This window comes from Desmodus rotundus, chromosome 12, assembly GCF_022682495.2.
Source record: "Desmodus rotundus isolate HL8 chromosome 12, HLdesRot8A.1, whole genome shotgun sequence".
NCBI classification, from domain to species: Eukaryota; Metazoa; Chordata; class Mammalia; order Chiroptera; family Phyllostomidae; genus Desmodus; species Desmodus rotundus.
In genome coordinates, this window is record NC_071398.1 from 70,702,359 (window position 1) to 70,712,203 (window position 9,845).

General features: G+C 43.5%; 1 protein-coding gene across 2 annotated transcripts; it reads left to right on the plus strand.

Annotated features, from left to right (window-relative positions):
- The first annotated feature begins 612 nt into the window (after positions 1-612).
- Positions 613-9,411, plus strand: RPTN (repetin). Of its 2 annotated transcripts, none has more exons than XM_024572724.4 (3): positions 613-742; positions 5,772-5,929; positions 6,677-9,411. In XM_024572724.4, the coding sequence occupies exons 2-3, from the start codon at positions 5,792-5,794 to the stop codon at positions 8,621-8,623; spliced, it is 2,085 nt and encodes a 694-aa protein (XP_024428492.2). In that variant the 5' UTR covers positions 613-742; positions 5,772-5,791; the 3' UTR covers positions 8,624-9,411. The 2 variants fall into 2 exon arrangements, with proteins under 2 accessions (XP_024428492.2, XP_045039061.2); XM_045183126.2 differs by lacking the exon at positions 613-742 and adding an exon at positions 4,390-4,514.
- Positions 9,412-9,845: the final 434 nt, after the last annotated feature.

Sequence of the window (9,845 nt, forward strand, 5' to 3'; positions counted from 1 at the left end):
ATAGCCACCCAACATCTCTACTGAGGGAGAAAGGAAATCTAAGAGTTCAATCGTCATTATCCATAATGATTTGGTCAAAATTTGACAAGGAAACTCCCTGAAAACTCTATTAGTTCAAAATAATAGCTGCCATAACCAACAGGTGTGTCTGCACCGATGGGAAACGAACTGGAAAGGTTTGCAAGAGTCAAGAACCAAAGGAAAGGGGCAACAAGGGAACTTCAATCACATTCTGTCCATTGTAAAGACAGAAGGGTGCTTTTTCCATGTAGGTTGATTTTTGTTTTAATATATAAGAACAAGCATCTGTCTTGTCTCTCCAAATAGATTACAAGCTCCTTCAGTGTTGGATCCATTTAGATACTGGAGAAGCACAGGAAGATAATAAATATTTGAGTGGTTATGTACCAGGTGGTTCTCATTTCATGGCTGGATTCCTTCATAGCCTGTCATTGTGAAGTTATTTCCTTCTTACTCATGTCAGCCTTTATGGAAAGCTATTTCTGTTGTTGGGGAGTAGGAAATCACCAGTCCTCTTTCAGAAGGGGCAATATAACATAGGAGTTGCAAACAAGGGCTTTGGAATCAGGAAGCTGTGGGTTCAAACTCCAGCTCAGCCAGTCCAAGCTACATGACCTTGAGCAAGTTATTTCTCTGATACGGACTCCAGCCAGGAGGGTCTATGTGTTGTGGACATGATGAACAGATTCACACGGACTGCAGAAGTCCTGTGGAGAAAAAGGTATGGCATGGCCATTCTCTAAGTGAGAGAGGGCCTCAACCCTTGCCTGGACAGGCTTTTATTGCTTTTCTGGGCACATTACATTGAGGATGGTCCTCAATTACTCTGTGCACAGGCTTGCTTTAGGTGATTTACCTTTTACAGATAACAAAGGAGAGGATGTTGCTAATGCAAGGGGAAAAGTGGTTGAACTGATTACACTCCATCCTTGGGAGGTTTAGCACAGACTTTAGGAAGTTACTTTAAAAATATGCAGTAAACATTTGCTGCCTCAATTCAGGGTGAGGGAGTTTTAGCAAAAAGCAAGCCTCAAAGCAGCCTTGGTACAATGCAGGTCTGGTTCCCCACGGGAAAACCAATCCGTGGGCCCAGTTCCTGTGTGCCAACTCACTCCTGCCGGTTTTCTGATTCAGGGGCTGGGCTACATTCGCCATTGCCATGCAGATTGGTTCCCTATATTTTTCTTTCTCTGAACCTCAGTTTCTTTGTTCAAAAATTGATAATAATATTGCCTGCCTCATGGAGTTGTTGTGGAAATTGAATAAGGTATCATATGTAAAATGCTTAACATAGAGCCTATCCCACATAGTAAGATCAATAAGTTGTAGCTTAAAAACATCTGGCCTTTGAGACCAGAAGCCACATTCCAACATGAATGCAAATAAAACCAGCAAAACACATTGAAAAACAGTGAACAAAAAACAGCCTGGGGTCTCATGCAGTTTACAAATGCTAAGTAACAAGACACCCATTGCTGTCCTCCTTGTTTCCACAGAGGAAGACTGAGGAGCACTAAATTCTGAGGCCTTTATCAAATTCATGAATAGAGTAGTTATAATGTTACCTCTAAAGCCCCTGCTAACCCTCAGATTGGAAACCCAAGCATGTTAATGCCAAAAAATAAAAATTAAAATTAAAAAAATAAAAAGCTTAAGGATCAGTCCAACCCTCTCCTTGTATAGATGAAGGAACTCAAGGCCAAGAGGCTAAGTGATTTGCCCAAAATTACCCAGTATGTTCCATGATTTCCTTAAATGTGTTATTTCTAGCCCCCTGGGCCCTTCCCTTCTTCCCTATAATCAATCCCTTTCAATATCCTAGCAATATTAGCAGCAATTTGAACTATAGAGAAGGATTCTGTGTATCCCACCTCCCATGAGGACGAAGCTCCTCTGCACAAGGACAGTGTCTTTTATCTCAGTGCCTACAAAATGACACTCCTTATAGTCGTAAATCCCCACTGATTAACTGACTGAGCAATACAAACAGTTCTGTTCCCCCTGCAGCAACTTACTAAATGTTTAAGTTCCTAAACATTTAGTTAACTTACTAAATGCATTCGTACACAGCAGACCCTCCTACTAAGAACATGATCCTTCTCTCTCCACTGCAGCATCAGGCAGAGAACTGCCTGCCCGACTAACCCGAAAAAAAGAGTTGCTAGGGAGCCCTGAAAGATGTCCACAGAAAGGAGCCCCCAGATTTGCTGCTCTCCATAACAATGGCCGTTATCTTCACCCCTACTCAGCCCACCCCAACTCCCCTTATTTGCCACTGGAATCACCAAACCTTCTCTTGGTTTTTGGTTCCAATGGGTAAAAAGGGACATAACTAAATAGCTCTTATAAGTCAATATACAAAAGCAGAAAGAGAACCTTAGCATAACCCAGCTCTTAAGACGTATAAACACATCTAAGCAAGTCCTTACCAGTGCTGAGAGACCCCGAACAGCAGAGGGTGCAAGCTGACAAAATCCCAAAGGTGGAAACCCTGTGGAATGCTGGTTAGGCATGCTGACTCTTAAATCCCAAGGAACCCCCTCAGAAGTCATATTTCTTCAGTACACCATAGCTCTCCTACTTTTCTAGACTTGAAGCCAGGGAGTCTCTCCTGACTTCTCCTCCTCCTTCCTGCCCCTCATTTAATCCATCCCCAAACCCCATCCTTTCTTTCCCTCTATCACCCAGCCACCTTCCTATAGTTATTAACTGCTGCATCCAGGTCACTTGTCACACGGCCATACAAAAGACTCCTAGCAGGCCTTCCTCCTCAGACACTGTTCTTTCCAGTTCATCCTATGCTCCACAGCCCAGGGGGACTGAGTTGCCCAGAACTCTGCTCCTCAGTCCCAGCTGAGACAGCTAGCCACCTCACTGCAGTCAGATCAAAATCTTTGCCCAAACAATGTTTTTGTCATGTCACTTTCCTCTCCAAAATGTTCCCTGCTTCTCATCTCTCATTAAAATAAACCCTAAAGCAGACCACAAATCTGCCTCAGAGAACATGTAAGAAAGCGTGTTGTTGGGTTGGGGTAAAAGGACAAGGGTTCTAGGAGTGGCTTTAGTCATAGACCTGTGGGACCCTTGGCAAGTCACTCAATCTAGCTGGGCCTCAGTTTCCACATCTGTAAAATTAGGAGGCTAAGACTAGATTTCCTTTCCAGCTCCAAAATTTTCTAATTCCATTATCCTATATACCCTCTGCTCCAGCCAGTCTTACCAACTCACCCTAATCCAAACACACTGTGTAAATCCTCACCTTCATATCTTTGGTCTTTCCCTTCACCCCATCAGAATTTATCGTCTTTCTTTTCTGCCCACCTGACTCCTTTAGAGGACAACACAACTCTCACTTTCTGGGCTCAGTCCCTGAAGACTCCACACATACCCAGGTTTTCTAACACTCAGCACTTCTTATGTTTTGTTACTGATATTCAAGATCTTTTTTTCTATGTGAAGCTTCTTTATTCCAACCAGACTAAAATCTCTCTGCACTTTTGTGATTCCCTTGCAGAATCCCAAGCACTACTAATAACTGACTGATGGATAGATACATAGAAAAAGTCTAACCAAAGGCAAAAATAGAAAGTAAAGGAAATCTAGAATTTTTTTTGCATTTTACATAGAATTTCCAAATGCTTTCATAATCAATCATTCCCTTACTCCACCAAGATTTTCTATGGCTCTCTTATGCTTAAGACTCTGGTGGCATGTCATAAGTGCAGTGATGGGCATAAATGGAGGCACAGGTCTCTGACAGCATCTCTACTCACAAAGAGCATAAGCTCTCATGTCGTTCCTAAACTCTAAACTTACTTTTAGTAAGACTTTAAAAGGCTCACGTGGTGGTAGCAACACCATCATTAGACCCCTCCTCCCATCAATTGGTCATGTATCTACACCCCCCTCCAGCCCACAGAGCTGTTAAATTTTTTAAAAAATTCAAAATAGGTCAATAGATTAAAATACACATAAAATACACATAAGCAAGACATCAGCCTAAGACAAATCTCTTCCAGGAATAACACCCTGGCCATACACCCAGAATTGTTAGTCCCTACTTTGACAGATTTTTATGAAATGATCATATTGATAATCTTCTTTGGTATGATTTGATGTGATCCTCCATTAGTGCTGATAAGGGACATGTATTAAGGAAGAATACCTCTGTGTTTTGGGACCCCCACAGTACTCATACTTCCACACATTCTCCTAATTAAATGGGGCTGGGACTTGTACAGTGTCACCTAATCTAATGACAAACAGGTTTGTGAACAAGTGGGGGAAGTAAATAAACCAAAAGGTTTTGCAGAGGAAGAGGATGAGCTGGGCCGAGCTGGGCTGGGTCCAGGGTGATTCAGGCCCTGCCACAGAATGAGTGTCTCCTGGGATGGCCTAACAAGACAATTAAAACCCATATAAATAGGATGGGTTTTCAGGGCTCCAGTATCCTCTTCAGCTTCTCAGTCTTCTGCTCGTTCCTCCTTATACAGGTAAGCTATGCATGGGGGAGCACTGGCATTATCCACGAGGCTCAGGACAGTGGCTCTGATACACTGGGCTGGAGAGGTCTGGAGACTACTCCCTGAGGGTGACAGCCTCGGGTACCCTCCTGCTTCCTTTTCTTGACTCTATCTGAGAATATGATGATAGCCGAGGTTGCTTATTTTTGAGGCCATAAAATATACATGCTTTTGTTTCAGCGTGTCTGGGCATTATAAAATCAAGCTCTAGAACTGTTGGTGGATAGCTTAGTCTCCCATAGTGGAGCATTTGCCTTTTGTGAAAGCCAACACTTGAGAGTTTAGAGCTCATTAGGGGCAAGGCCCTGGACCATGGAACCTTGTAATAGTCAAGTCTCATTACAATGACTTGCCACGAGAGCCTCAGTTAGTCCATGAAATTCATTATTTGCAACTTATCTGTACAGGCATCACTGCATGCTTTTGGAAATCCAATGTGCTTTGCAGTTAGGGTTTCAGTTTCAAGGCCTATAGACCTAGTAACTGGGCTTTTCATACCACAAGAAGAAATATCATTGAGATCCAGACCCCCAAAGACCCTAACCTCCTAGCATGGCCAACGTAAACTTAGCTTATTATATCCTACTTCCTATCATCTATGCAGTTAATTTGGCTTGCTATTTTTTTTCTGTAACAGTTTTGTATTCACTGATTCTATTTAATAATCATATCCCAAAGTAACCATCCAGGTCAGAAGCACTCGGTAGAATTTAGCCTCCCAGAAAGTTTCCTTGACTCATGGCAAGAGACCTGTAGCCTTCTTCCCCACTTGGTCAAGGTTCATTAGAAGACTGTGGCCTATTCAGTGGGCTCTATATAGTGCCCTGTTCATTGTACTAGTCATTGATGGAAAATTACCCTGCCTTGGTGCTGCCTCTGTGGGCTTCCTGACCATCTTTCTTTTTTGTTCTAATGTGAGAGTTTCAATCAAGCAAGTCCCACCTGGAGTAGAGGATGGAGCATGTAAAACACCTACCATATATTTTTTGGCTTTTAGGAAATAGCCATTTTTTTTTCTAGCAGGGGACCTGTACTCTGCCCTCACTTCCCACTATAGTATGTGACACTTGGAACCACACTGTGTCGGTCAAAGGGAGTGAGAGGTATGGCAAAGGAAGGGGCTGTGTCATTTCTTATGCTTTTGCTCTGACCAAGAGGGACCAGTTTTCCTCTGAAAATGCTGTCTCCTGGGCTTCCTTCTAAACAAAATCTTGTTTCTTCTTTTAGGTTCACCTGTCTTTGCCAAAATGGCTCAACTCCTGAACAGTATACTCACCGTGATCAAGGTATTCCAGAAACATGCTAACGGGGATGGGGACCGTGCCTTACTGTGCAAGAAGGAGTTGAAGCAGCTGCTCTTGGATGAGTTTGGAAACATCCTCCGGGTAAGACACATAGACTCTGGGCCCCATGGAGTCAAGTGTGAGTGACTCTGACACCTGCAGCTAGGGCTTGATTTTTGTTTCATTTGGTCATGCTCTACCCTATAACTAAAAGAGTTTAGGCAGCTCCTTAGTAGTTCATTCCCAGCACACAGACATATGTGTACAGGAATGCTCACACACACATGCACACACACACACACACACCCCTCTTTATATCTGAACTGGAACAGGAGGAAGTACAACTCTGAACCAGAAATCATTTCTCAAAAGCAATCTAGATTCATACTTAATTTTTATATTTTAGTACTGTCTATATGTCTTCCCATTCATTCATTCATTCATTCAATAGTCATTAAGCACCTACTCCATACCAGCATCATACTAGCCACTGAGGATAGAAACATAAATAAAGCCAGTTTCCCCTCCCTCCAGCATCTCACAGCATGGTTGGAAAGAGTTGGTAAACAGACAATTACAATATAGCATGTGATGGGATGGGACAGCTTCCTCAAATGACTCAAATTAATTACTGATGGAACTGATCTTAAATAAATGTATCTATTCCCTATAGTCCTGCTCCTTCCCATTGGTCAGCAAGGGATGAGTTCTGAGAACCAGCTTCAGATTAATGGTTTCTCAACCAAGGAAGACTCATACAAACTAAAAGGACTGGGGCATGGACTTGTGCACACATCTAAGTATCCACAGGAAGACATCTGATTTTTCTCTTTGTTTTTCTTCTCACAGAGACCAAATGACCCAGAGACTGTGGAAACCATCTTGAGCCTCTTGGATAAAGACAGAAATGGACATGTTGATTTTCAAGAATATCTCTTGTTGGTGTTCCAGTTGACCCAAGCTTGCTATCATAAGCTAGAAAACAAGTCTCATGGAGATAGAACTTCCCAGCAAGAAGAAAAGCAGGAGGAAACAGAAGACCATAAGTTTATAGGAAATGCAGGCAGACGACACAGGCAGAGGCATGAGGGAGAAAGGCAGGACTTTCACCACAGTCAATCTGAGAGACAAAACCAGGACATTGGCCCGAATCAAACTGAGAAACAAGATAGGGATTCCCACTACAGTCAATCTGAGAGACAGGATCAGGGCTCCCACCATGGTCGGTCTGAAACTACAGATAGGAACTCCTTCTATGATCATTCTGAGAGGCAAGGTCAGGACTCCAGCTCTGGTCAAAGACTGAGTCATAAATCTAGCAGTGGCCAGCCTGAAAGACAAGAGTATATCTTTGCTCTAAATCCATGTGAGAAACAAGTTCAGTCTGAAATACTTAAACAACAATCAAGCTATCGCCAGCCTGGAAGACTTGGAGAGGATTCTTGCTCTAGCCAAACCAACCAACAGGAATCAGGCTCTTATTATGGACATTCTGTGAGGCTGGATCAAGAATCAGGCTGTCATCAGAGAGACAGACAAGAATTGGATTCTCAGTATGGCCAGACATACAGACAAGGTGAGAGTTCCCACTGTTGTCAGACAGACAGACACGGCCAGAGTTATCATTATGGTCAGACAGACAGACATGGCCAAAGTTCCCACCATGGTCACACAGACAGACAAGGCCAGAGTTCCCACTATGGTCACACAGACAGACAAGGTCTGAGCTCTCAATATGACCAGAGAGACACACAAGGCCAGGGTCATCATTATGGTCATTCAGACAGACAAGGCCAGAGTTCCCGCCATGGTCACATAGAAAGACAAGGCCAGAGTTATCATGATGTTCAGACAGACAGACAAGGCTCAGTCTCTCAGTATGACCAGACAGACAAACAAGACCAGACTTATCGTTGTGGTCATTCAGACAGACAAGGCCAGAGCTCTCAATATAGTCAGCCAGAGACTGGGGAGACTGGGCAAAATAGGTGCTTCCAAGGAAGTGAGGAAACAAGCAGAGGTTCATATGTTGAGCAATCAGGAAGGTCAGGGAGACCAACTCAACAGACTCAAGGACAGAATGTGAGCCTAGATCAGGGACAGAGATTTGAATCTAGGGTAGGGCGGAAGAACAGCCACCAGGCATGGGAGCCTGAAGAAGATAAGCAACACCACCAACACAAACTTGTAGCACAAATCCAGCAAGAAAGGCCACACTGTCACAAAGGGAGTGATTGGCAATTGTGCAGTAGTGAACAGGGCCACAGCCAGGCCCAAACCAAGGAGAGTTGTGGTGAGGGGCAGAGCCACCAGGCAGAGGAAGAGCAGGGTCACCAAAACCGGGGTAGACATGGTTGTAAGAGTCAGGAAACTCCATGTGAGGAAGAGTACAGGCAAACCCATGAAGAGGAACAAAGCCATCAGACACAGAACAGGCAAACCCATGAAGATAAGCAACACCATCAAAAACAAAACAGGCAAACCCATGAAGAGGATCAAAATGGCCAGCAACAACAGAATAGGCAAACCCATAAGAAGAGAGAGAGATATCAAAGGTCCCAGGATCAGCAATCTCATGGGACCCAGCAAGGCTGTGCTAACGAAAAATTCCTCACAAATGAGGATGTCCAGAGCCAAGGCTCCCAGGGAAGACACAAGGACATAGCCTTCTATCCAACCCAGAGCGGTGGGAGGCCCCAAAGAAGAGAAGAGGGTGAAAGTCACCCTACCAAGGCAGCTCTTGCTCCCAACCCCCTCTATGACTATCTACAAGAGCAGAGAGCACATTGGCACTAGGCTTTGTGCACACCAGAGCTACAGCTGAGGAAGAAATCTACACGTCAAGGTCATATTTACTTCTGTTTAAGAGATTGAAAATGTATGGCTTCCTTCTTTCCTCTACTTTCTATCCATTTGCAAGGATGCTGTTGAGGATTAACATTCACTTTTAGGGCATTTCAGTTCTTTGAGCAGTAACTCTAGGGAATTCTAGTTGGGTGAAATCTGAGTAGTAAATTTGGTGAAATAATCAGATCTCGATTTTGATTAGTTTGGAGATTTAAATCATTTCCTGATTTGCCATCCATGTAGACAGGACATGGTTGTATCACTGAAAGGTAGAAACTTCTTCCAAAAGTTCAGAAACAGGAAAGGTATTCTGAAGATACATGTCACAAACTGAGAAGAGGACATCTGGGCTTTGGTGAGCTTTGGCTCCCGCAGATGAAACATCAGGAATTGCAAGCCTCATAGTCTACACTAAAATGAAACACAGTGAGAGGCTTCTAGGAGAGCCAGAGAACACAGAGGGCATCTCTGATCCACAACATCTCCAGCACCTAGGCTCCTATCCTTCACCAGAGGGACTATCCACTGAGCTCCTATCACTACAGCTGACTGGACTGGTTTCAGTTCAATGCCTTTCCAGTTTCTAATCGTATTAAATGGAGAGAAAGCTTATGTCATCTGTTTTCAGATGCTAGGGAGCCAAAACTTGCTCCATAGCTCCTGGGGCCTGAAAACCCTTCACAAGAAAATCTATGGAATTGTATTAAAACACCCAATAAATGATTGGTGAGCAATGACCTCAATGACTCTTTTCCTTCTTCACGGTGGGGCTGTGCTATCTTCACCTGTGGGCTGTTTTCCGAGAACAAGACCTCATTTCTCGACTTCTAAGATGTCTTTGTTCTTTGAGCTCCTGGCCACTGGAAAAAAAAATCAGTAGGAAACATAAATATGAGTCAAAAGTCTAAAACTCCAGCTTAACCACATCTTCTCAGCCTCCATACCTCTGCGTAAACCATTTCCTCCACTTACCGTAAATGCTTTTCTAATCTTCATGCCTCAAGATGCCACCCATTCTACTAATTAGCAACAGCTTCTGGACCTATCAACAGTACAGAGCTTATCACATTGCACTGAAGTCAATTTTAAACCCGTCTGTTTCCCAAACCACACTATGAGGTCCTAGAAGGCAGAAACTATATCTTAGTCACAGTCTTATCTTCAGCACCAA

What these genes read in the sequence shown, in the direction of transcription:
- RPTN (XM_024572724.4), top strand. Translation starts at nt 5,792, where the DNA reads ATGGCTCAACTCCTGAACAGTATACTCACCGTGATCAAGGTATTCCAG. An exon ending in AGTTTGGAAACATCCTCCGG is followed by an intron (nt 5,930 to 6,676) that starts GTAAGACACATA and finishes TTCTTCTCACAG; the next exon opens with AGACCAAATGACCCAGAGAC.